Genomic DNA, 27,497 nt, shown 5'->3' with positions numbered 1-27,497 from the left:
GCTTATGCCAATCAACAGTCAAGGAGGGGCTGGAGCCTATCCCAGCATCTCAGGGCGTGAAGCTGGGTACACCCTGGACAAAATGCCAATATTTACTTTGAATTATTTTGGCCATTCAATTTTGAATATGGCAACTGTATTTTTTGATGAATATCCAATTCATATTACACAAAGTATTTTTTGCACTTGTTACTTTCTGGTTGATGTGGTGGGGGGATCAAATGCCCTGTTACCAATTCATGTATGGATGTGCTAAAGAATATTTACTCCATATAATGTTGGAGTGTATATTTCCGGGAAATGAAATGCCAAATGAGCTGACTACTTAAAATTAATAAAGAATTATGAGAATATTAGTGTTTTGTGTTATTTTTGGTGCCATATGTCCTGAGATATTAAGCCATAAACATGGAGAATTTATACTGATTTCACCTGCTGTTTGAAAAGCTCAGAACTATTAGTCTGAAGGAAACGTTGATTTGTGCGATGTCACCTTGGGGACCCGCCCATCAGAGCCATTTTGACTTGTGTGTTGAAGCGGACGGGGAAAAGAGGACATTTTTACATTAAGAATTCTGTGTTTTTGATGGAGTTTCACTTTATGTCAAAATGGTGAACAGGTGTGTTGCAGATGACTATAATGTGCACAGTTTCCCCAAGAAGAAGATCTTCATTTCATTTCATTTATTTATACAGGAAAAGGTTAAAAAGCACAAGTGCACATTACCCCAGGCCTGACTCAGTAACACTGTTTTACAGCAGGTTCCTGTTTACACACAAACCTACACACAAAAACATTTCATTCAATCAATCAATCAACTTTTTTCTTATATAGTGCCAAATCACAACAAACAGTTGCCCCAAGGCGCTCCATATTGCAAGGCAAGGCCATACAATAATTATGAAAAACCCCAACGGTCAAAACGACCCCCTATGAGCAAGCACTTGGCAACAGTGGGAAGGAAAAACTCCCTTTTAACAGGAAGAAACCTCCAGCAGAACCAGGCTCAGGGAGGGGCAGTCTTCTGCTGAGACTGGTTGGGGCTGAGGGAAAAAAACAGGAAAAAGACATGCCGTGAAGGGGGGCAGAGATCGATCACTAATGATTAAATGCAGAGTGATGCATACGGAGCAAAAAGAGAAAGAAACAGTGCATCATGGGAACCCCCCCACAATCTACGTCTAAAGCAGCATAACCAAGGGATGGTCCAGGGTCACCCGATCCAGCCCTAACTATAAGCCTTAGCGAAAAGGAAAGTTTTAAGCCTAATCTTAAAAGTAGAGAGGGTATCTGTCTCCCTGATCTGAATTGGGAGCTGGTTCCACACGAGAGGAGCCTGAAAGCTGAATGCTCTGCCTCCCATTCTACTCTTACAAACCCTAGGAACTACAAGTAAGCCCGCAGTCTGAGAACGAAGCGCTCTAATGGGGTAATATGGTACTACCTTGGTCCCTAAGATAAGATGGGACCTGATTATTCAAAACCTTATAAGTAAGAAGAAGAATTTTAAATTCTATTCTAGAATTAACAGGAAGCCAATGAAGAGAGGCCAACACGGGTGAGATATGCTCTCTCCTGCTAGTCCCCGTCAGTACTCTAGCTGCAGCATTCTGAACCAACTGAAGGCTTTTTAGGGAACTTTTAGGACAACCTGATAATAATGAATTACAATAGTCCAGCCTAGAGGAAATAAATGCATGAATTAGTTTTTCAGCATCACTCTGAGACAAGACCTTTCTGATTTTAGAGATATTGCGTAAATGCAAAAAGGCAGTCCTACATATTTGTTTAATATGCGCTTTGAATGACATATCCTGATCAAAAATGACTCCAAGATTTCTCACAGTATTACTAGAGATCAGGGAAATGCCATCCAGAGTAACGATCTGGTTAGACACCATGCTTCTAAGATTTGTGGGGCCAAGTACAATAACTTCAGTTTTATCTGAGTTTAAAAGCAGGAAATTAGAGGTCATCCATGTCTTTATGTCTGTAAGACAATCCTGCAGTTTAGCTAATTAGTGTGTATCCTCTGGCTTCATGGATAGATAAAGCTGGGTATCATCTGCGTAACAATGAAAATTTAAGCAATACCGTCTAATAATACTGCCTAAGGGAAGCATGTATAAAGTGAATAAAATTGGTCCTAGCACAGAACCTTGTGGAACTCCATAATTAACTTTAGTCTGTGAAGAAGATTCCCCATTTACATGAACAAATTGTAATCTATTAGACAAATATGATTCAAACCACCGCAGCGCAGTGCCTTTAATACCTATGGCATGCTCTAATCTCTGTAATAAAATTTTATGGTCAACAGTATCAAAAGCAGCACTGAGGTCCAACAGAACAAGCACAGAGATAAGTCCACTGTCCGAAGCCATAAGAAGATCATTTGTAACCTTCACTAATGCTGTTTCTGTACTATGATGAATTCTAAAACCTGACTGAAACTCTTCAAATAGACCATTCCTCTGCAGGTGATCAGTTAGCTGTTTTACAACTACCCTCTCAAGAATCTTTGAGAGAAAAGGAAGGTTGGAAATTGGCCTATAATTAGCTAAGATAGCTGGGTCAAGTGATGGCTTTTTAAGTAATGGTTTAATTACTGCCACCTTAAAGGCCTGTGGTACATAACCAACTAACAAAGATAGATTGATCATATTTCATTCAATCATTTGGACAATAGACCTAACATGTACAGCACACAATCATAAAGTGATCAGTCAAGTAAGAGAGGTAGGTTAGTGGTTACACGAGTAACTATTCATTAAATCGTCACTGTAAGTTTTTTTTAAATAGTATCTCTGAGCTGATAGATCTAGTGCCCAGAGGGATATCATTCCACACTTTAGTGTAGATGTAGAAGAATGATCTTTGTCCATAAGTGTTTTTAAAAGAAGGGACTTGGAGCTGTTCCGCCGATGTTGATCTGGTGCTCCTTTGAGAGTCTGTAGTCAGTGCTAGAGCCAACAGAGCTGGTGGGAGGTTGAAGTTTTTTAACCGAAAATAAAATCTAATAGCAGTACTGCTTATATAGTTGTTGAAAGTCAGAGCATTTGATCTGGACAGGGCTATACAATGATGGGTCCAGCCTGGAAGTCGACAGTGTATTTTGAAAGCTCTGTTGTACAGTCGAGCCACAGGATCAAGAACATCATCTGTGGTGAGAGACCATATAGGCAGACAGTAGGAGAGAGAGGAGAGGACTACGGCATGGAGGTACATGTGAGAAACAGTGGTTGTCAAATATGGTCTGATTTTATTGTAGACATACAGTTTTTGTTGCAGTTTCTTGGTAAAAGAGTTGACATGTTCTTTATAATTAAGATGTGAATCCAAGAGTACACCAAGATATTTATAGGTTGTTGTTATGTGCAGTTTGTAATCAGAGAACATGATTGTGTTGCACATTTGAAGTTGCTTCCTGGGGGAATGAAAACACATACATTCAGTCTTTTTCATGTTAATACTAAGATGATGATCCGTTAGCCAATTTTGGAGTGTTTTGAGATCAGATGACAATTTAGTATTTACAAGATTGGGGTTTGAATCGGAGTAAAAGAGTACAGTGTCATCTGCATACAATAAAATATTAGAATAGTTGCATATAAGTGGAAGATCATTAATATAGAGAAGAAACAGTAATGGACCAAGAGTACTCCCTTGTGGCATTCCGATACTGTATTTAAGAGGATAAGTTTTAGTTTTACCGATTTTGACTATTTGAGACCTGCCACTCAGATAGGATGTAATGAATGTGAAGCACACTTTGGGAAAGCTTAAAGGACTGAAGTTTACTTAATAAAAAGAGATGATTTACTATATCAAATGCTTTACGGAAATCTATAAAAACTGCACCTGTTGTTATGTGTAGGACGCAGCCCGGAGAACCGACCAGCGTTTGAAGGACCCAGTATAAAATAAGCAGAACACGGTACAAAGGATAACAGAGTTTAATGAACATAACAGTGATGTGAAAAAATACAAACAAATAAGTGCGCGGTCTGGCGTGGCGGATTTGCGGTGTGCTCCCAGCAGCACAAAACGGTCCGGAGCCAGAACCAGTTCGGACCCAAGGACCCGCCGACACACCCCAGGTGGCCGCGACAAACCGAGTCTGTGAAAGAAGGAATCATTATGTGAGTCCACACTCAACACACAGAGAGAACGCTCAAAGGTGCACAAACAGCAAACACTTCCTGGCTTAATTACTAATCAGCTTCCCACCCTGCAGGCATGGAACATCCAGTTCACAAAACTCCACTGCAGAGGAAGCTGATTACACGACCAACATACAGCTCAATATAATAAGGTGTGAGGGACACCACATTTACTGACTGTATAAATGTTAGTCACAAAATCTAACGTACCTCAGGAAGTGTGCTGACGAGCGTGAGACCTCACCCCCTCCTCTTTCACAGACCATGCATCAAACCTGGACGTTCTCTGCATCCACTGATGATGAGATGGCTCCCGAGACGACGATCTCACCCGTCTGGTCACAAGGTCGAGTCTCTGGCAAATACACACTGTGTACTCCAGTCTTAAATGCCACCATGTTCCAATCCATGTAGATGCACCACAGCTGTGAGTCCTGACGAGCCGCAGGTGATCAGCCTCAGGTGATCAGGGTGAGGTCCTGATAAACTCAGCTACACAGCCACTCAGTCCCAAATGCAAGCCACCTGGAAGGAAAAACAAAAGACAGAAACAAAAAGGCAGCCAGGCCCCCCCAGCCATACAACACCTGTAACCTGTCCTCTGTTTAAAGCAGAACGTATGTGTTCAGTGAACAGTAGAAGAACAGACATAGTGGAACGTTTGGACCGAAAGCCATACTGAAAGTCACTAAGCAGGTGGTTTTTCTCCAGGAAGCTGGTAAGTTGACTATACAGAGTTTTTCTAGTAATTTTGATATTGTTAAAAGTATAGCTATTGGTCTGTAATTTGAAATGCATGTAGGGCTGTCTGATTTAAATATGGGAATGATCAGGGCAGTTTTCCAGGAAGATGGGAACACAGACAGTCTAATACATAAATTGATCAGGTGGTGAAACAAAGGTACAAAGCTTTCAGAGTGTGTCTTCAAGAAAGGGGAAAGTGAGGGGAAAATGGGAGCATTTTGTCCGCAGCACGCAGAAAGATTGGAGACATGCACCTGAACACAGTGTGAGAAATGAGCTTCAAAAACAGCTGAACTCTAACAAAGCGTGTCCCAAAGTGTGGGAGCAGGCGGCATTTGTGTCGCCATCATGGAGACGAAATGGCGTCTCATCCAGACTATGATAGGCTACACTGGGAGCTGGTGAGTCTCATGGAGAAAGCTGTAGAAGTTTATTTTAGAGAAGTAGAGTTGCAGAAAGGCGACAGTCGTCGATGACAGTGGACAGTTCTGCTTGTGACCATATCAGGAAAGCTCTCCTTGATACTTGGACCAGCTCCCAGCCGTTCGTAGCAACGTTGATGTTTACCGGTGATTGTGGGTGGACAAATGAAAGAATAAAGCAGCACAAACCAGACGACGATGATCAGATGTTTACTGATGGTCATGTGGAACTTGTAGAATTTGGAACTATCGAAAGGAGATGGCGACTTTGTTTACGTATGGAGCCGTGTGGAATCGGAGCGGCGCAGACAGCTGAACGATATTCAACATGGCTGCTGTGCATGAACATGGGAGGAGTAACATCAGGAGGCATCTCTGAGGGTTTGTATTTATTATTACTTTGTGCTTATCCAGTCTTATTTATGCGTATTTGATGTTTTGTGGGGCTTTTTTTCTGAATACGCCGCAGGTTACATAGAAGGCGGAGACAACAATTGGCAACCCCCCCCCCCCCCCCAAAAAAAAAACCCCAACAATTTGACTTGAAAGTCAAATTAAAGTTAAATTAAAGTTACATTTGTGTACCAAAAAACTGACTATGTGTACTGGTGAAAGTCTGAGTTTAAGACAACTAAAGTCGGTTCCGAAGGTGACGTCATCGTTCTGGATCAAAATTGGGTGTGGATCTGTCATACATTTTTCAGACGCACACCAGATAATTTTACTTTATCAGCTAAATCAGGGCCCGCACAAGATTAAGACTTGGAAGAAATGATTTATAATCTGGAATAGAATTTTTAAAACATAGCGCAGAAGACGACGAAGAAGAGGAGGAAAACGTTGCCACGAACAGCGGGAGAAGAAGAAAACTAGAAGGGTGGAAATGAGAGTGGGGACTTTGAATGTTGGTAGTATGACTGGTAAAGGGAGAGAGCTGGCTGATATGATGGAGAGGAGAAAGGTAGACATATTGTGTGTGCAAGAGACCAAGTGGAAGGGAAGTAAGAGCAGGAGCATCGGCAGTGGGTACAAGTTGTTGTACCATGGTGAGGATAGGAAGAGAAATGGTGTTGGGGTCATTTTAAAGGAAGAGTATGTTAAAAGTGTGTTGGAGGTTAAGCGAGTGTCTGACAGGGTGATGAGTGTGAAGTTGGAAATTGAAGGGGTGATGATGAATATCATCAGTGCATATGCCCCACAGGTAGGCTGTGAGATGAAGGAGAAAGAAGATTTCTGGAGTGTGTTAGATGAGGTGGTGGAGAGTGTGCCCAAGCATGAAAGAGTGGTGATAGGAGCAGACTTCAACGGGCATGTTGGTGAAGGGAACAGAGGTGATGAGGAAGTAATGGGTAGATATGGTATCAAGGATAGGAATGGGGAAGGACAGATGGTAGTTGATTTTGCAAAAAGGATGGAAATGGCTGTGGTGAATACCTACTTTAAGAAAAGGGAGGAGCACAGGGTAACATATAAGAGTGGAGGAAGGTGCACACAGGTGGACTACATTCTTTATAGGAGATGCAAGCTAAAAGAAATCACAGACTGTAAGGTGGTAGCAGGAGAGAGTGTCACTAGACAGCATAGGATGGTTGTTTGTAGGATGACTTTAGAGGTAAAGAAGAAGAAGAGAGTGAGAGCTCAACAAAGGATCAGATGGTGGAAGCTGAAGGAGGAAGACTGTTGTGTGAAATTTAGCGAGCAGGTGAGAGAAGCACTAGTTGGAGGGGAAGTAATTTTGGACAACTGGAAAAGTACTGCAGATGTGGTGAGGGAGACAGCTAGGGCAGTACTGGGTATGACATCTGGACAGTGGAAGGAAGACAAGGAGACTTGGTGGTGGAATGAAGAGGTCCAGGAAAGCATAAGGAGAAAGAGGTTGGCAAAAAAGTTTTGGGATAGTCGGAGAGATGAAGAAAGTAGACAGGAGAACAAGGAGATGCGGCGTAAGGCGAGAAGAAAAGTGGCAAAAGCAAAGGAAAAGGCATATTGCGAGCTGTACAAGAAGTTGAATAGTAAGGAAGGAGAAAAGGACTTGTACCGATTGGCCAGACAAAGGGATAGAGCTGGAAAGGATATGCAGCAGGTTAGGGTGGTAAAAGATGCACATGGTAATGTGCTGACAAGTGAGGAGTGTGTGCTGAGAAGGTGGAGGGAATATTTTGAAGAGTTGATGAATAAAGAAAATGAGCGAGAGAAAAGGCTGGATGATGTGGTGAGAGTAAATCAGGAAGTAAAAGAGATTAGCAAGGAAGAAGTGAGGGCTGCTATGAAGAGGATGAAGAGTGGAAAGGCAGTTGGTCCAGATGACATTCCAATGGAGGCATGGAAATGTCTAGGAGAGATGGCAGTAGAGTTTCTAACCAGATTGTTTAATAAAATCTTGGAAAGTGAGAGGATGCCTGAGGAGTGGAGACGAAGTGTGCTGGTTCCTATTTTCAAGAACAAGGGTGATGTGCAGAGCTGCAGTAACTACAGAGGCATAAAGCTGATCAGCCACAGCATGAAGTTATGGGAAAGAGTAGTAGAAGGTAGGCTTAGAAAACAGGTGAAGATCTGTGAGCAGCAATATGGTTTCATGCCGAGAAAGAGCACTACAGATGCAATGTTTGCTCTGAGAATACTGTTGGAAAAGTACAGAGAAGGACAGAAAGAGTTACATTGTGTGTTTGTGGACTTAGAAAAAGCTTATGATAGGGTGCCAAGAGAAGAGTTGTGGCATTGTATGAGGAAGTCTGGAGTGGCAGAGAAGTATGTTAGGGTAGTGCAGGACATGTACAAGAATAGTGTGACAGCGGTGAGATGCGCAGTCAGAATGACAGACTCATTCAAGGTGGAGGTGGGGTTACACCAAGGATCAGCTCTGAGTCCTTTCTTGTTTGCAGTGGTGATGGACAGGTTGGCAGATGAGATCAGACAGGAGTCCCCATAGAGTATGATGTTTGCAGATGACATTGTGATCTGTAGTGAGAGTAGAGAGCAAGTTGAGTCTAGTCTGGAGAAGTGGAGATATGCTTTGGAGAGAAGGGGAATGAAAGTCAGTAGAAGCAAGACTGAGTACATGTGTGTGAATGAGAGGGAGCCCAGTGGAATAGTGCAGTTACAAGGAGTAGAAGTGGTGAAAGTAGATGAGTTTAAATATTTGGGGTCAACTGTTCAAAGTAATGGAGAGTGTGGTAGAGAGGTGAAGAAGAGAGTGCAGGCAGGGTGGAGTGGTTGGAGAAAGGTGGCAGGAATGATTTGTGACCGAAGAATATCAGCAAGAGTGAAGGGGAAAGTTTACAAAACAGTAGTGAGACCAGCTATGTTGTATGCTTTAGAGACAGTGGCACTAACAAAAAGACAGGAGGCAGAGCTGGAGGTGGCAGAGCTGAAGATGTTGAGATTCTCTTGGGAGTGACAAGAATGGACAAGATTAGGAATGAACATATCAGAGGGACAGCTCAGGTGGGACGGTTTGGAGACAAAGTCAGAGAGGCGAGATTGAGATGGTTTGGACATGTGCAGAGGAGGGACCCAGGGTATATAGGGAGAAGGATGCTGAGGATGGAGCCACCAGGCAGGAGGAGAAGAGGGAGACCAAAGAGGAGGTTCATGGATGTGCTGAGAGAGGACATGCAGGTGGTTGGTGTGACAGAGGAAGATACAGAGGACAGGGTGAGATGGAAATGATTGATCTGCAGTGGCGACCCCTAACGGGAACAGCCGAAAGACAAAGAAGAAGAAGAAGCAGACTGGAGTGAGATATGCTCTTTAAGTCATGTGTGTATAGGTGATAACGTGAGAGATAAAAACATTACTACGACCCTGCAGATTGTGGCAGCACTCAAGGAAGTGATATAATGCGGCAAGATCATAGGGCATAAATAGTAAGACACACACACACACACAAGCACCTGAGTGTGGGTATGTTCTTGTCCACCAGACACGTCACTGTTTGTGTCCAATTTCATGTATTTGAGTAGTTTATCATTAACCTAGTTAAACTTACCCACCATTTTAGAGTTTCCAGCATCCACTGCCTGACCTCATATTATTATGTTACTATTTATTCTGCAGTACAAGTAATGCTATGGTACAAGAACCCTTATCTCTACCTCATCATTTATGGCAGAAGATGTCCACAGCCCATCAACAACCACAAATTTCATGAAGTTACTGAACACTAAGTGCAGTGTGACCTGAACTGTATGACCTGAGCCAGAATACATTTGTCTTTCTTCCTCTGTTCCATGTAGTACTATTTTTTTTTTTTATTTAACCTTTATTTAACTAGGTTGGTCCCACTGAGATTGAGATCTCTTTTGCAAGGTGATGTGGACAATTTATAAAGTTTCCAATTCACCTAACCTGCATGTCTTTAGATGTGGGAGGAAATTGGCGCACCAAGAGGAAACCCACAGAAGTCCACAGGTGGGAATCGATCCCATGACCTTCTTGCTGTGAGGCAACAGTGCTAATATTACTAATTACTAATGACCAAGGATAACAGTCATCAACATGAACTAATCAATATTATATCTGTTAATCTATGTGACGCAATACTGAATAACTCTGGGAGGTTAATGAGACATTAGTTTGAACATGATCCAAACACAAAGGCAATAATGCTTTGTGTGAACCAAATTAATGAAACTATGAGAGTGAAGAGCACATGATCTTTCTAACCAGACAGAAATGCCTTGATGTACGCAGACAGACAATATAAATTTAACAATTTTGAAGGAGATGGCACAATCAAAGCAAGGAACAGGAAATCCTGTTTGGCTACAATCTCTCCCCCCCAACAAACAAACAAACAAACAAACAAACACACACACACACACATACACACACACACACACACACACACAGATGAGAAACCCGACTGACAGGAGCTGCAGTCGCTCTCCTTCTTGTCGTCTTTGTCAGGAATGGAGTCTGGGGCTTTGGTGTCTCCTCTCCTCACCTCCTCTTTGGACAGTGAGTTATAACCTAAATCTGACTGATCCCCTGCAGATTCAAAACACATCAAACAGAAGGCAAAAGGGTTAGTTAGACAAGAAAGCCACTGATATAAAAAAAAACAAACTTTACAGCAAAATTCTGAGATAAATTGCAGAGAAATGACCGACGTGTAGATTTTTTTAAAAGAGAAAATTTCTTACATTCATGTGCTAAATAGCAGAATTTGCAATGTTAAATATTAATATTTGATGGCTCACATTAATTATGAGTGCAAGACAAAAAAAGAAAAAAGAAATCAGTTTTCACATACACGGATAATATACAGTTGTGGAAATAACTTTACATACGCTAAATATTTATCACCTTCCCCAACTACACATTCCGATTTATCAAAAATTATGTGCATTAAGTCAGGAGGACTGACTACTACACTTCAAAATACAACAGACAAAGTCATCACTCTAAAATCTACATCAGAAAGTTGGACAAAAGATTTCCAACCAATTTTTTTATGTTAATCTGGGATTAATGACTTTCTCTGTGTTCAAAAACATTTGAGGTCACGGTGATGGAGCGCTCTCTTAAAAATGGATGATGATGATGTCACATTTCTATCTGATGCCTCCAACTCCATCCTTGCCTGAGTTGTGATCCTGAGCTTCTGGTTGAAGTTCAGAACAAATGTTTGTTCATGTCAGGTGTTAAGTGAATGTATGTATGTATTTGAGCATGTATGTATAATTTTGACCTTGTGTGGATTAAAGAAAATCCCCCCCAAAAAAAATTCAAACTTGTGCACCAAGTTCTTGTTTTTAAAAGTCATTAATGATGTATGCTGTAGAATCATACCATCCTGGCAGAAGAACAGTTCAAGGACATCATTCAAAGCCCAAAATTACCACAACATTATGAGTGTAGGTAAACTTCCAAACCACAACTGTACACAACATCTATGATACTCAGCAAATAAGCTATTTTGATTGTTTATTAGCCCTTTATGAAACAAAAGCATGAGTCTGCATTCAGAGGAGCAGTCAGCTGAACCTCTAACGCACTGACAGATGGGTGAAGATAAAACAGGAGATTTTCTTTAGCAGCGCAAACAAGAGCTCAGTCACGTAAAAGTTTTATTTAAAACTGTGAGTATGGAGACAGAACTTGTGACTATGTCCTTCTTGTCCTGTGGTTTGTCGCATATAGTCCATTTTTTTCAGCTTCATTACAGATCGCTACACCTGCAGCTGCTTCATGCTGTGTTCTCCAAACCGACAGCGCACTGACAGATTGGCTGCAGTGAAGTCACATGACGAATGTACCAAAATTAAAAGGACAGTCCAGTAATTAAAGAAATACATAAGGAATCGGAAAAAAGTGTTCCTTAAAACTGGCCAGCACAATCGTACCCCTGCAATTAACATTTATAAAATCGAAAGATATTTGTAAATAGACTTAAAATTGTCCACATTGTGATGACTCTAAGAACTGATTTCCCCCCCCACCCCTAACTTAACTCTATATCAGTGCTGTCAGGTGATTAAAAAATTTATGTAATTAATTATAAGGATTGCAATTAATCTAAATTAATCATTTAATTGCATGTACAATTTTTTTCTAAAATATCATCCCTCAAAATCACAAAACACATACACAGGCACTCAGAAACACAAAAAAAAGAAGAAAAAAAACTGACTTTTCAAAACAATTATAGAAATATTTTACTGCATAAAAATAAATTGCGTAGGTTATGAACTTTGCAAATATGGGGCATCATGAACATACTGAGCATGATATATTGTTGCACTACAAAAATTATTTTCTAAAAATTTTATCAATTCAGTAAAGGTGGCAGTCTGCTGTACGGTGCATCCAGAAAGTATTCACAGCACTTCACGTTGTCCACATTTTGTTATGTTACAGGCTTATTCTAAAATGGATGAAATTTCACACAATACCCCATAACAACATGTGAAAAAGTTGTTTTGTTTTTTTCAAATTTGTTAAAAATTGGAATCAGAATCAGAACAATCAGAATAGCTTTTACTCGCCAAGTACCTTGAAAGAATGCAAGGAATCTGACTTCAGTTTGAACTGTACTCTCTCTGTTCAAGCATGCATAAATAATTAATGAATGCCACAATTGCAAATGAACTCTGCTGTGAAGACCTTTTTTTTTTTTTTTTTAGCAGGAACAATATGCCATTACTCAAAGTGTGTCTTTGAGTAGCTGTCTTCACCATTGGTCTCTAAAACATCCTCAAGTGTTCAGGCAACCAGATGTTTGATGGTTTGGTTGCGGTTTCGCTTTATAGTTTGTGACCAACACCTCGAAATAAATGCAGATGGACCAACTGATTACAATGTGACAGAACTGCCAACTCACAGCAAGCGACAAAGCTCATCCAGAAATCACAATAATGATCTCCATATTCCGGATCTCCTGCTGTTCCATGAGCTCTGCTTCCTCGGCTGAAGAGGTGCCATCTTCATGATTACAATTATTTCCGTAATCAAAAATATGCCTTTGAGTAATTACTCCCCTTAATTGACAATGACAAATCAATAGGTGGATAGTGAGAGAGATAAGTAAAGGCAGACTGAATCTACAAGCTGAGTTTCAAAGTGTCACTTTTACCCATTACATCACCAGTCACAGCTTCTTACTGAAGCTGAAAAGCAAAGGACTTTGTTACAGGAAAACTGACCAAACTTAGGCTCAAGTCTCCCATGTGAATTTTGGCAATCTGCAGCTCAAATTTCACATCTTCTCAAATAAAATATGTCCCTGCTCCATGTCACCATCACATTTTACTGCATAACTGGTGATGCAACAGACAAAAGTTGCACTATGTCCAGCTTCTCCAATCACAGTCACTCAAGCCTGTATCTCCTTCAGAGCTGTCATGGGCATCTGTGTGCCTTAAACCATGGGTTTCCTCCTTGCATTGTCACACAGTTTTTGAAAATTGCATACTATAATCAGATTAATCATTCATTTGCTAATGATTGATGTCAATAAAATCAAAGAAATTTTAAGTAACTGATGTTCATGTATCCACCAGATTCCACTGACTTTGGCTCTAAAAGTGATTCTTTAGTTGCAACATACTAAAGCTTGGAGCAGTAAAGGTGCAACTCATACTTTACATTATTTTTGAGATTGTTTTTGTCCGACATCGGTCATCGGGTATTGCAAAGGCCTTGCGTTCAATCCTCCATGGATTTTGGCATGCTGAATTCAAATAGGACCAAAAAATGGCTGATTGGCTACTCTTTCCAAGATATTTAAGTTATTACATTTACATCTACATAATTATATTGTGTTGATTGTAGAGTTTTCATGACAAATCATAAACATTATGTCTTTTCATGTTTGTCCGATTGCGCCTTGCTGAATGGAACATTCCACCTTTCACCTCATGAAATATTCTTACCATTGCCCTCCTAAACATTCATTATTTGTTTTATATAATGCCTAAAATAGATCCTTGTCATTTGATATTTTATTTTATTTTGATGCAGATGAACATGAACATGATGGCTGACAGTGCTGGAAACACTACAATACAAACACGAGTACATCAGATTTTTCCTAGCTCTTTAATTTGGTATTTTTGTGCATTGCTGTAGTGTACTTTTATTTCTGGCATTGATCATTTTATTATTAATGTTTATTTTGTTTAGTGTTTGAATCCTGTTTTTCTGTGAATGATCCAACATGCAACTGCCTGAGTGTTGAGGACCCCAGTATCTAGAGCGGACAAGGGGGTCCCCATGTTTCACCTGGTTGCGGCAGAGAGATGGTTATTTTAGATATGTGGGAATGGACTGGTTGTCTGCCTGGCTGGTTCCTATCCAGGACCCAAGGCGGTTCTGCAGTGTTGCGGATGCGACAAAGCACTGCACCAATGCATGCCCCCAGACTTGACTTAACTCATGGGAAAACTCTATACCAATATCTAATACCACTATAGTATTAATGCCCTGCGACAGACGAGCATCCTGTCCAGGGTGTTCCCTGCCTCACACCCTGACTACTGGGATAGGCTCCAGCTTCCCCACCCCCCCCAACCGTGACCCTTAACAGAAAGTGGATGGATGGATTATAGTATTAATAATAAATGTAATTTTTCTGTACATGAGCTGCAATGGAATTTAAGTTGCAGGACCTCCCAAACTAGTGAAAAACAAAAACAACAAAAATAGGATTTATAGTCTAGAAAATACTTTGAGTTGGGTAAACCCAACAGCAAGATTATCCTACAATTTAAGGACAAATCATACACAAAAGAATCTGCTTCAAATGATTACATTTGCTGCCCATTCACTTCAGTTCCATCACAGAGACTATTTTTCTGCTGGTGGCATCACAGCTGCCAAAAACTGGGCATGTGTGAAACCAAATACAGTGGATGAACTCATTTTCCTACACAGTCATCATCAAGGCTATCAATGCACAGCTATCAGATGCTCTCAACAGTACTCCAAATGTGTCCAATAGGTTCATGTTATATAGTGAAAAAATAAAAGTTGCAAGAGACTTCGGGCCACATGCTGTTTTGTTCCACTTTTGTGCAGATCAAATTTGAACTCAATCAGATAAGATTTCGAGGTCCCCCAGAGTGACACATTTTCCTCTCCCTCCGTTGGCAAGGCAACTTCCCCCTAACAGGGGAAGACTTTGATGCCATTGTTTTTCTTTCACAGGTACATGTGATGGCTTCTAATCGCAAAAAGTGCTGGTTGATTGGTCACCCAGAGGAGAACATTACTGGAATTACTGGATTACTAGATTGCTTGTTTGGAGAAAATTGTTGCTTTGTGGGGGAGCCCTAAACTATGTCCGATTACAATAAAATTTGCCACAGATGTTTTATTTTATTAGTGGAACAAGAACAAAGTGTGGCCCAAAAGATTTTGTAACATTTGACATTTTGAACAGGTCTAGTGTCCAAGTACAAACGTATGCAAAAGTTTTGGCACGCCTGATAATTTTCATGAGTTTCCTTTATAAATCATTCATTGTCTGGATCATAAAGTTCACTTAAATATATCATATAGCAGATAAACATACTCATATTGGAGAAGTGAAGTGAATTTTCTAGTATTTACAGAAAGCGTGCAATAATTATTTAAACAAAATTGGGCAGGATTGTCATTTTATTGATTTGAATACATTTAGCACTAATTATTGGAACACAAAATTGGTTTGGTAAGCTCACTGACCCTTGGCCACATTACACAGATGAATCCAATCATGAGAAAGGGTATTTAAGGTGGGCATTTACAAATGTTTCCCCTCTTTGCATCTCTTCTAATGAGTGGCAACATGGGAGCCTCTAAATAACTCTAAAATTACCTGAAAACAAAGACTGTTCAACAAGCGGGCTGTCCATGCTTGGAAACCAACAAACCTGACTGAACTGGAGATGTTTTGTAAAGAAGAATGGTCCAAAATACCTTCAACCAGAATCCAGACTCTCATTGGAAGCTACAGGAAGCGTTTAGAGGCTATTATTTCTGCAAAAGAAGGATCTACTAAATATTGATGTATTTTTTCTGTTGGGGTGCCCAAATTTATGCACCTGCCTAATTTTGTTTAAAGAATTATTGCACACTTTCTGTAAATCCTAGAAACTTAATTTCACTTCTCAAATATCAGTGTGTTCATCTGCTATATGATATATTTAACTGAAACTGCTGTTCCAAACAACCAATGATTTATAAAGAAAAATCTTGGAAATCATTAGGAGTGCCCAAACGTTTTTACATACAACTGTATAAATATACACAGAGCAACCAAAAACAGGTCCCAATCATGGGGGACACCAAATCAAATCAAATGAATTTTATTTATATAGCGCCAAATCACAATAAACAGTCGCCCCAAGGCGCTTTATATTGTAAGGCAAAAGCCATACAATAATTACAGAAAAACCCCAACGGTCAAAACGACCCCCTATGAGCAACCACTTGGCGACAGTGGGAAGGAAAACTCCCTTTTAACAGGAAGAAACCTCCAGCAGAACCAGGCTCATGGAGGGGCAGTCTTCTGCTGGGACTGGTGGGGGCTGAGGGGAGAGAACCAGGAAAAAGACATGCTGTGGAAGAGAGCAGAGATCAATCACCAATGATTAAAAGCAGAGTGGTACATACAGAGCAAAAAGAGGTGAATAAAAGAAACTGGGTGCATCATGGGAACCCCCCAGCAGTCTAAGTCTATAACAGCATAACTAAGGGATGGTTCAGGGTCACCTGATCCAGCCCTAATTATAAGCTTTTTCAAAAAGGAAAGTTTTAAGCTTAATCTTAAAAGTAGAGAGGGTGTCTGTCTCCCTAATCTGAATTGGGAGCTGGTTCCACAGGAGAGGAGCCTGAAAGCTGAAGGCTCTGCCTCCCATTCTACTCTGAGAGTGAAGCGCTCTATTGGGGTGATATGGTACTATGAGGTCCCTAAGATAAGATGGGACATGATTATTCAAAACCTTATAAGTAAGAAGAAGAATTTTAAATTCTATTCTGGAATTAACAGGGAGCCAATGAAGAGAAGCCAATATGGGTGAAATATGCTCTCTCCAACTAGTCCCTGTCAGTACTCTAGCTGCAGCATTTTGAATTAACTGAAGGCTTTTCAGGGAACTTTTAGGACAACCTGATGATAATGAATTACAATAGTCCAGCCTAGAAGAAATAAATGCATGAATTAGCTTTTCAGCATCACTCTGAGACAAGACCTTTCTCATTTTAGAGATATTGCGCAAATGCAAAAAAGCAGTCCTACATATTTACTTAATATGCACATTGAAGGACATATCCTGATCAAAAATGACTCCAAGATTTCTCACAGTATTACTGGAGGTCAGGGTAATGCCATCCAGAGTAAGGATCTGGTTAGACACCATGTTTCTAAGATTTGTGGGGCCAAGTACAATAACTTCAGTTTTATCTGAATTTAAAAGCAGGAAATTAGAGGTCATCCATGTCTTTATGTCTGAAAGACATTCCTGCGGTTTAGCTAATTGGTGTGTGTCCTCTGGCTTCATGGATAGATAAAGCTGGGTATCATCTGCGTAACAATGAAAATTTAAGCAATGCTTTCTAATAATACTGCCTAAGGGAAACATGTATAAAGTGAATAAAATCGGTTCTAGCACAGAACCTTGTGGAACTCCATAATTAACCTTAGTCCGCGAAGAAGACTCCCCATTTACATGAACAAATTGTAATCTACTAGATAAATATGATTAAAACCACTGCAGCGCAGTGCCTTTAATACCTATGGCATGCTCTAATCTCTGTAATAAAATTTTATGATCAACAGTATCAAAAGCTGCACTGAGGTCTAACAGGACGAACACAGAGATGAGCCCACTGTCTGAGGCCATAAGAAGATCATTTGTAACCTTCACTAATGCTGTTTCTGTACTATGATGAATTCTGAAACCTGACTGAAACTCTTCAAATAGACCATTCCTCTGCAGATGATCAGTTAGCTGTTTTACAACTACCCTTTCAAGACTTTTTGAGAGAAAAGGAAGGTTGGAGGCCTATAATTAGCTAAGATAGCTGGGTCAAGTGATGGCTTTTTAAGTAATGGTTTAATTACTGCCACCTTAAAAGCCTGTGGTACATAGCCAACTAATAAAGATAGATTGATCATATTTAAGATTGAAGCATTAATTAACGGTAGGGCTTCCTTGAGCAGCCTGGTAGGAATGGGGTCTAATAGACATGTTGATGGTTTGGAGGAAGTGACTAATGAAAGTAACTCAGACAGAACAATCGGAGAGAAAGAGTCTAACCAAATACCAGCATTACTGAAAGCAGTCGAACATAAACATATGTCTTTGGGATGGTTATGAATAATTTTTTCTCTAATAGTTAAAATTTTATTTGCAAAGAAAGTCATGAAGTCATTACTAGTTAAAGTTAAAGGAATACTCGGCTCAATAGAGCTCTGACTCTGTCAGCCTGGCTACAGTGCTGAAAAGAAACCTGGGGTTGTTCTTATTTTCTTCAATTAGTGATGAATAGTAAGATGTCCTAGCTTTATGGAGGGCTTTTTTATAGAGCAACAGACTCTTTTTCCAGGCTAAATGAAGATCTTCTAAATTAGTGAGATGCCATTTCCTCTCCAACTTACGGGTTATCTGCTTTAAGCTGCGAGTTTGTGAGTTATACCATGGAGTCAGGCGCTTCTGATTTAAGGCTCTCTTTTTCAGAGGAGCTACAGCATCCAAAGTTGTGCTCAATGAGGATGTAAAGCTATTGACGAGATAATCTATCTCACTCACAGAGTTTAGGTAGCTACTCTGCACTGTGTTGGTATATGGCATTGGAGAACATAAAGAAGGAATCATATCCATAAACCTAGTTACAGTGCTTTCAGAAAGACTTCTACTGTCATGAAACTTATTCCCCACTGCTGGGTAGTCCATTAAAGTAAATGTAAATGTTATTAAGAAACAGGCAAAAAGGGGTTTTCAGGGAATACTGTTAAGTCTTCAATTTCTATGCCATATGTCAGAACAAGACCTAAAGTGTGGCTAAGGTGGTGGGTGGGCTCATTTACATTTTGAGCGAAGCCAACTGAGTCTAACAATAGATTAAATGCAGTGTTGAGTCATTGTTAAAATGGATGTTAAAATCACCCACTATAATTATCTTATCTGAGCTAAGCACTAAGTCAGACAAAAGGTCTGAAAATTCACAGAGAAACTCACAGTAGCGACCAGGTGGACGATAGATAATAACAAATACAACTGGTTTTTGAGACTTCCAATTTGGATGGACAAGACTAAGAGTCAAGCTTTCAAATGAATTAAAGCGCTGTCTGGGTCTTTGATTAATTAATAAGCTGGAGTGGAAGATTGCTGCTAATCCTCCTCCTCGACCCGTACTTCGAGCATTTTGACAGTCAGTGTGACTCGGGGGTGTTGACTCATTTAAACTAACATATTCATCCTGCTGTAACCAGGTTTCTGTAAGGCAGAATAAATCAATATGTTGATCAATTATTATATCATTTACTAACAGGGACTTAGAAGAGAGAGACCTAATGTTTAATAAACCACATTTAACTGTTTTAGTCTGTGGTGCAGTTGAAGGTGCTATATTATTTTTTCTTTTTGAATTGAGCACAGGACAGGAGCGAGAGAAGAAGATGAACAAGTAGAAGTAGTAAGTCCTAAGGAGTAAGGAGTACCATATCCATTGGTGCCTTTCTGGACTCTGAAACCAGGATCCAGCTGCTCATACCCCAACTTTTTACAAAGCCAAGGGACACTGAACCATTCTCACTGTTGACATATTTGTTTCATCTGATCTTAAAAGTTTCCTCTAGAAAGGATTTTTTTTTTTTTTCCCTTTGTCTATCTGGTCAACAACAAACTTGAGTTGGGCTCCCATTAACTTCTACTCATGAACAGTGTTTGAAATAATGTTATTGGAATCTGCAGTTGTCTACAGCTGGTGTAAATCTTTCTCACACGTGCACTGAGCAACTTGGATTTTCCCATTGTATTGTGTGTTGGTCCATCTAATGAATGCTGTCAAACAAACTCGTTTTATGCTGGTACAAAGAAGCTACAAGCTATCGTGAAACATGATCATGAACAGGAAGCTAGGAGGCCTTGGCAAATAAAAAGATATTTTTAAACTTCCAGCACCACTGAAGTAATAATCTGAGTATTTTCCAGAATATACATTGCATTTGTTACTAATTTGGGAGGGTCTGTCATTTATATTCCAAAGCAACGTACACATGGAAAAAATACTGCATCATCATCTATGGCCACAAGATGGCACAGTCTACATGTGTGACAAGCTGCTCTTGTATATTAAATGAGGTACTGTGATTCACACTCAAGAAGAGAAGGTGGTGGTAATGCACCATTAAGATGGATGTCAAATAAATGAGATGTTCTGTGTCTTAGAAAATAAGGACATTTAAGAAATCATGCTCTCAAACTGAAAGACCACATTCTGAAATAAAAAAGAGGGAATAAATTACATATTCATACTACTTGATGCTGCAGCTGTTCTGACTGTGTGCCATAAGAACAGCAATGGCAGGTCAGCTATGCTAATCTGGTAATGTAAGGCTATTATATTTTACAAAATACTCTTCAAACATTTAATTACACTGCGCGCTTATCTCACCTATGATCATCTGTTCAGTAGCGACAAGAACTAATTTTTTGGATCGTATGCCTCGCATGATAACATTAATTAGCTCATTAGCTTCTGCATCACTAACATGGGGTTTGCATTACAAATAAATAATGCCCTGATTAAATTCATTTTGCGTTTCTTCTAGACTAGATTATTGTAATGTTCTATTTTCAGAGTTACCGCAGTCCAGCATTAGAGGTCTTCAGCTGGTTCAGAAGACTTTTGACACGTAACATAAGGTTTGAACATATCACACCCGTTTTGGCATCTTCACACTGGCTCCCTGTCTCTGTGAGAACAGATTTTAAGATTTGTTGTTGACTTATAAAGTTGTTCATGGACTGGCGCCGTATTATCTGGCTGATCTGGTGGAACCTTACGTGCCGGCCCGGGCTTTGCGGTCGCAGGATGCGGGACTTCTCTGTGTTCCCAGGGTGAAGAAGAAGTCAGTGGGTCAAACAGCTTTTTCTCATCATGCACCCACCCTGTGGAACAGTCTTCCTGCAACTGTGAGGCAGTCAGAGTCCATGGACATTTTTCAGTCAAGACTTAAAACCCATTTTTATTCTCTTTCTTATGAAGAGTTTTTATCTTTTATTCTTTTAATTCTGTTTTTAATTCTATATTAGAATTTTTTTTTCATTTTTAATTATTTATTTAATTTTTATATTGAATTGTTCTGTGTGAGGCGCTTGAGACAGCTTGTGATGGTACGTGTTTGTGTAGATCTGACCTTGTCAAATTGAGAAAAACCAAAATAGCTTGTGCACCCTATTATTTTTTTCTATTAAAACTCTATGTTGTTCTGCTCCAGAAAAAGAACTATTCACAGAAATCAATGAGCCCAATATTGCCGTGAGAATCATGTTCATGATGACTGTCTATAAGTGTGGACCACAACTCTATGTTTTACTATTAGTAATCTGCCTATTTCAGGTGAAGGTCCTACCATTCAAACTGCCAGTAAGATGTCCACATAAAATTTGTAATCTTATCAAACACAACATACAACATTAATTTCACAAAGTGTGTGTCTGGACAAAGATTAAGTCAGAAATTTAAAAATAAAGAAATAAATTGCACAGCAAAAAAAGAAGAAATCCACACAGAGTGACAAAGAGGTTTACCTGTGCAGAGAGTAGCTTCTCTGAGCTCAGAGCCCCCCCACTGTGAGTGGGCCACAAAGCCCCTGGTGCTCACGCTGCCATCCCCACGGCCAACTGCATGCAAGGGCAACACAGGCAGGGCCAGAGTGAAGGGCAGGTTTGGAGTCAGAGCAGAAACCAGAATTAGGCCGCAAAATTAGGGAGCAATAGGGATGGAAACGGGGGCAAAAGGAAGGCGGAAACAGGTGGTTAGGGAGAGGACGTATAAGAGAAAATTGAGGAAGACACCAGTTGGTGAGTGGGACAAATAATGAAGAAGGAAAAACAAAAAGATGCAGAACAAATGGCTGCCTGTGAAAGGTGGAATATGCGGCAGCCTTTTTAAGTGTACCTGTGCTAGATTTATCGTCAGTGGGGTCTACTCTGGTGGCGTAGGCATCCTGCCCGGCCAGGTTAGTGCTGGCAGAGGTTTCCAGGCTGCAGTGACTCACAGCATCCAGGTCACAGCCATCTGCTTGAAGACAGAAAGGGGTTAAAGGAAGCTGCTCTGCTCCACTGCTGGATAACTGGTGTTCTGATTTTTTTTAATGTTCTGTTTAAGTGGTGATAATGAACAACAAGCATTTTCCCTGCAAGGCTCTATTCATTCATTCATTTTCTGCCACCTGCACAGCAGCTCATCCCACACTTCCCTATCCTCAGACAATTTCTTCAACTCTTCCTGTGGGCTTCTGAGGTGTTCTCAAGACATCTGGGAAATAAAATTCCGTGGGTCCTCCTCTAGTTGGATGTGCCTGGAAGACCTCCCCAGGACGAAGACCAAGTGGCATCTTCCCCAGATGCCTGGCCCCCTCAACTGGCTCTTTATTGGCTTTAAAATCCAAAAAAAGGAGAACATTCTGACGGCAACTTGTTTTATTTACTTTAATTTTAGCATTTCAAATTAAAAATTTGTAAAACAATGAGATGTCACAGTTCTGTCATCCCAATTAACAAATTCCACTTACTCTGATGAAACAGTATGAACACTGCAGTTTCTGTGGTTATGATGGATGTGTAAGGTACAGAAGTGGACAGAGCACACTTGCATATGGTTGAAAATTTGCAATGATACTGTGAATGTTACATAATTAAAAATGGTTCTAAGAAAATAAAAATGTGAATTGTTTTTTATTTATAGGCCCCCATATAACCCTTAATTGGAGTAAGCGGGTATAAAAAAAAGGATGGATGGATTTAGACTTTCTGTTAAATATGTGTAGCATTGGATATTTGATAAAATACATCAAACTGACGCCATCAGTTGTTTCCACCCAACACTGTTGCAGCTTTCACACTCAGCACCTACGTTGTGCACATCTGTCCACTCATGCGCATTTTGGTCTAAACCTGGAAGCTGATCGGGTGCAGTGATGGTGCAAAAGGCACTGTATTGGGTTGGAAAACCAAAACAAACCCATCACAGGCATAGCAACACATTGGGTGTCACCAAATCACTATCTGGAACATTCTTTAACGGGACCAACACTTCACATGTGTTAAAATCAAACAGTTCCATGAGGTAGACCTGCAACAACTGAAGGCTTCTAAGGCAAAAAACAAGTGGAATGTTCTGCGGTGACCAAGTCATTTGCCTAACCTGAAACCAACTCAGCAGTATTTAATGTGTTTAAGATTAGTTCTTTCAGCTTCTCCCTTTTTTTGTTCAGGGTCACAGCAGATCTGATATGGATGTTGATTTGGCACAAGTTTTATGCCAGATGCCCTACCTGACACAACTCCACATTACATGAGAATGGGCAGGGGTGGTCTTGAACCAGGAACCTTCTGATTTCAAAGCAAGCGCACTAACTGCTTGGCCACCACAGTGCCACAAATACCCTCCAATTCAACAACAGCCAACAAAACGCATAGACCATTTTGTATATATATTGTTCAAAATGTGCATTTGTGTTTATTGTTAGAACATTTATACTGTACAGTCTTTTGTACAAGATCCCAAACTAACTTTAGAAAGTGTCAAAATAGTTGTTTATTATAGTTTGCTGTGTGTTTTGAATAAATGTGTGTGAAAATTATTTTCTGATTTATTTTTTCCTTTCTTATTTCTGATTGTAAACCTTTATTACACTTATAAAACACCACTATAGCATATATATTCTGAAAGTACAAGTTGTCCTGAAAAAAAAAAAGAGACATACCACTTGATTGTGGGATGCAGGGTGAGCTTTTAACAGCAATAATAAAACATTTATGCCAGGCGAGTGAACTGTCCAAAAAATGCTCTCGGACCCCAGAGGGTTAATATGCAAAAGTTTTGGAATGCACAATGGGCTCATAATAGACTCACAAATAGACTCTCAAACATTACACAGGATGGCATGCCCTGTGTAATGGGGCCTTAATGAGAGCACTTTTGCTCTGCTGCCACTTGCTTTGAGTATTACCTCTACTTCCACCTGCTGTTTTGAAGTGCACATGCACCACAAGACAGCCCAGTGGAAAGTACAACCAAGGTCTTAAGGGGAATCTTAAAGGTTGGACAGTAAAGAAGATACTGCATGTTTACCAAAAAAGGTTTGATTGTGTTGATGTGGTGTGAAACAGGCTTGTGGCATATCTAAGTGTGCACATTAGATGTTCTTAATTAACGAACAAACGCATTTGTAGTCAGGCCTGCAGTGCGTTGTTACCTGACAGAGGGCTCTGGGTGAGGGGTTGGTGCCTCCGTAGTGCCCGTTTGAACTGAGCCACGCTCAGAACGACATTCCTCAGCTTCATCCAGAGAAAGTAGCCTCCTCTGGTACTGGAGGGCCACTTGCTCTCCAACACCGCCTGGACATTCGTACGGGGCGACAGGAGGAGCGTGAGCAAATAAATGCAACATTTAGGAAAAATGTTATTATCAAATTACTCAAACTGTTTTACATCAGATTTTGTGTGGTCGTGCTGGAATCATTTTCCAGCTGAAATGATTAAGCAATGTAGGATATTTTCAAACAATATTTCACAATGAAATGTTCTATTTGACCACAAAATGAATGAACAAAGCATCTCCATCCACATTCATTTTGTTTCAACATTTTAAAGTGTGAACTGAAGTTTACCCAAATTGTATTCCATAATAAAGCATGTGGAGTTAATTTCTGATCAAAGGAGTTAACTGTAGTGATCCATAGGCACACTCCAAAAACGGACACCACCGTAGCCTTTGGTGGCCAAGTCACGTTCAGCAGTCTCTGTTCCTAAAAAACACTTCAGGAACCTCCTGAGACAAAGACGGCTCGTCTCTGATTGATATGCAGAGCTAACGGAGGTGGCTTCATTATGGTGCCTGCTCTGCTTTGAAGCCTCAGAAGACTTGAGGCAGGTGAAATGAGGCTGCGCTCATGAAGACCGATGACAAAGACATAAGCAGTGTTGTTATGAAAACTAAACCACAGTGACACAGTGATTTAGCAAAATATCCCCGACGGCTGAAGAGACAGAACCAGATGGCCAACTGGGATTGGATGAGAGACTTTAAAAAAGTCACATTTTCTTGTTTATTTCATCAGCATGGCTGATGAATGACTGGTTTCACAGTATTCTGCTGAAATAACAAACAAGTGCATGAGCACACGCACACGCACACACTCACACACCCACCACTCCATCCTAGAGGATGGAAGCCACCAAATGTGCTAAGTGTGCTTTTGAAGAGTAATGGAAAATGGTGCATTAATAGGTTACCATATAGCTAATTTTATTTTGAAATTAATTTAAACCAGACCGAGGGAGGGAGTTTCTTGATGAGTGATATAGATAATAAGGAAGGCAACACTTCTAATTAGCAATGTCAGTGAGGCTTTTCACTTGTCACTCAGAAGTAGAGAAGTTCTATACATGTCCTGAGGCCCACCAGGACCACCAATTATTCCCAGATGGGACGCCAGTCCATAGCAGATTACTCCCCCAGCTAAGGCTGGCAGGCATTTACAGCTGAGTTGGCCGGGATAATGCAGATGAAGAGTCTTCTCCAATGATACAGAGAAACTAAGACCATTCTATATATTAGTAGCCCAAATCCTATCCCACAGAGCCACCTGCTGTGTAATCACTGCACTACAGAGACACCAAGTAGTTTAACAAAATGCAGTACACTTTTGAATCTTTAAGTATGTTGTTCCATTAGGCAATTGATGTCTACTTTCTTCATCTCTCTGACTATTCCAATTATTTTTCACCAACCTCTTTCTCCTTATGCTTTCCTGAACATCTTCACCACCAAGTCTCCTTGTCTTCCTTCCACTGTCCTGATGTCACACTCAGTACCTTCCTAGCTGTCTTCCATCTGCAGTACTTTGACTTTTTTGAGTTATCTTGTTAAAATGGAAGGGAAGGACTCATTCATCCATCTCTCTTTGCTCACTTTCCAAAGTCTTGGAATACAAAAAGTAAATTGTTCATGGGACTGTGGGAAATGACTTGGATAATCCTTAAAATAATTGGAGACGTGTACCTTGTTATAGTAGCCATAAGTGATGGCATTGGGATGGACTCCAGCCTTCTTCATCTCAAAGAGGACACGGACAGCTAAGACAGGCTGTCCATACTGACCACAGAGCTGCATCAGCACACGGTAACACACCTGAAGCAACAGACACAGACTTGAAGCCCTGCGTAGTCTACCCCCACTGCTGCGCCAAAATGGAACATAACTAACAGAGTGGAAAGTACAGCGACACGAGCCTCTGTTGGTTTGTAATGTGTAATTGAGGGTGTATCACTGAATATTTTTGGAACCACTGAGTGTGTAATTACAACAGCTTATTTCAAGCTATTGTACCTCATCAGGGGGTTGAAGCTTCTTAGCCTGCATCTTCCTGAGAACATCGTAGGCGGTGCGCAGCGCTCGCACTTTGGAATGGCAAACCTTTACATATGCTGGCAGACAGATGAACCACAGACCGTAGCAGTGACGGAGAAGGCACTTGGACCACAGTTGAGGGATGGATGAGTACTTTTTGGCTATCTTCTGGGCTGATTTGATTTCCTTTGTATGAAGAGAGGTTAGGTTTGAATTCAAGATACGAGATGTTTGTGTCATTATCAATGAAGTTACCTGAGCACAGAACTATATTTTCTGGAGTATAGAGTGGGGGAAATAAGTATTTAACACATCACCACTTTTCTCAGTAAGTATGTTTCTAAAGGTGCTATTAACATAAAATGTTCACCAGATGTCGGTAACAAGTAATCCATACACACAAAGAAATTAAACCATAGATGTCCATAAATTAATGTCCATAAAATGTGAAATGACACAGGTAAAAAGTATTGAACACCTGAAGAAACAGGTGAAAAAAATGCATAGAAAGTCAAGATACCAGCTGAAATCTATCTGTAATTAGAAAGCAATCCTGCCCCTTGTCAGTGTAAATTAACAGCTGGTTCAGTCCCAAATGATGGTCAATAAAAAGGTGTCTCACTTCCAATGTGTCACAAAAGAAACATCTCATGGGATCATTGTCTTGAAGAAACCAGGGTGGACATTTCAGCAAGACAATGATCCCAAACGCACAACCAAAGAAAGTCTCATTTGGGGTCCGAGAATGAAAATAAAGCTGCTAGAATGGTCGAGCCAATCACGTGAAAAAAATCAATAGAGTAAAGATTAGAGTTCATAGAAGAAGTCCACAGAACCTTCAAGATTTGAAGACTGTTTGTGTGGAAGAATGGGCCAAAATCACACCTGACCAATGCTAGTTTCTCCATACAGGAGACGTCTTGAAGCTGTCATTACCAACAAAGGCTTTTGTATAAAGTATTAAATAAATTTCAGTGAGTGTGTTCAATACTTTTTCCCTATGTCAATCCATTTTATTACACATAATTCAAGACCTTCACTACCTATCACTACCACATGAAGACCTTCAAGCGATTCCACCAATGCTACATAAGGACT

The 27,497-nt window shown here is 40.3% G+C and overlaps 1 protein-coding gene across 4 annotated transcripts in view; it reads right to left on the bottom strand.

The window, feature by feature from the left end:
• LOC117532123 (C-myc promoter-binding protein-like) overlaps window positions 1–27,497 on the bottom strand; it is a 243,039-nt gene that overhangs the window by 48,773 nt on the left and 166,769 nt on the right. For 2 of the 4 annotated variants that reach the window (XM_034195403.1, XM_034195412.1), the window contains exons 17-22: window positions 26,379–26,585; window positions 26,052–26,180; window positions 24,244–24,385; window positions 21,942–22,061; window positions 21,572–21,664; window positions 10,200–10,319 (exon numbers count right to left, since the gene is read on the bottom strand). In XM_034195403.1, the coding sequence (XP_034051294.1) occupies window positions 10,200–10,319; window positions 21,572–21,664; window positions 21,942–22,061; window positions 24,244–24,385; window positions 26,052–26,180; window positions 26,379–26,585 (811 nt within the window). The remainder of the gene's footprint in view (window positions 1–10,199; window positions 10,320–21,571; window positions 21,665–21,941; window positions 22,062–24,243; window positions 24,386–26,051; window positions 26,181–26,378; window positions 26,586–27,497) is intronic. The other 2 variants (XM_034195420.1, XM_034195428.1) reach the window with 1 other exon arrangement.

The sequence above is a fragment of the Thalassophryne amazonica genome, chromosome 2 (genome assembly GCF_902500255.1).
Source record: "Thalassophryne amazonica chromosome 2, fThaAma1.1, whole genome shotgun sequence".
Classification (NCBI taxonomy): domain Eukaryota; kingdom Metazoa; phylum Chordata; class Actinopteri; order Batrachoidiformes; family Batrachoididae; genus Thalassophryne; species Thalassophryne amazonica.
The sequence above is the reverse complement of the archived record's forward strand: the minus strand, read 5'-3'. Positions and strand labels throughout refer to the sequence as shown.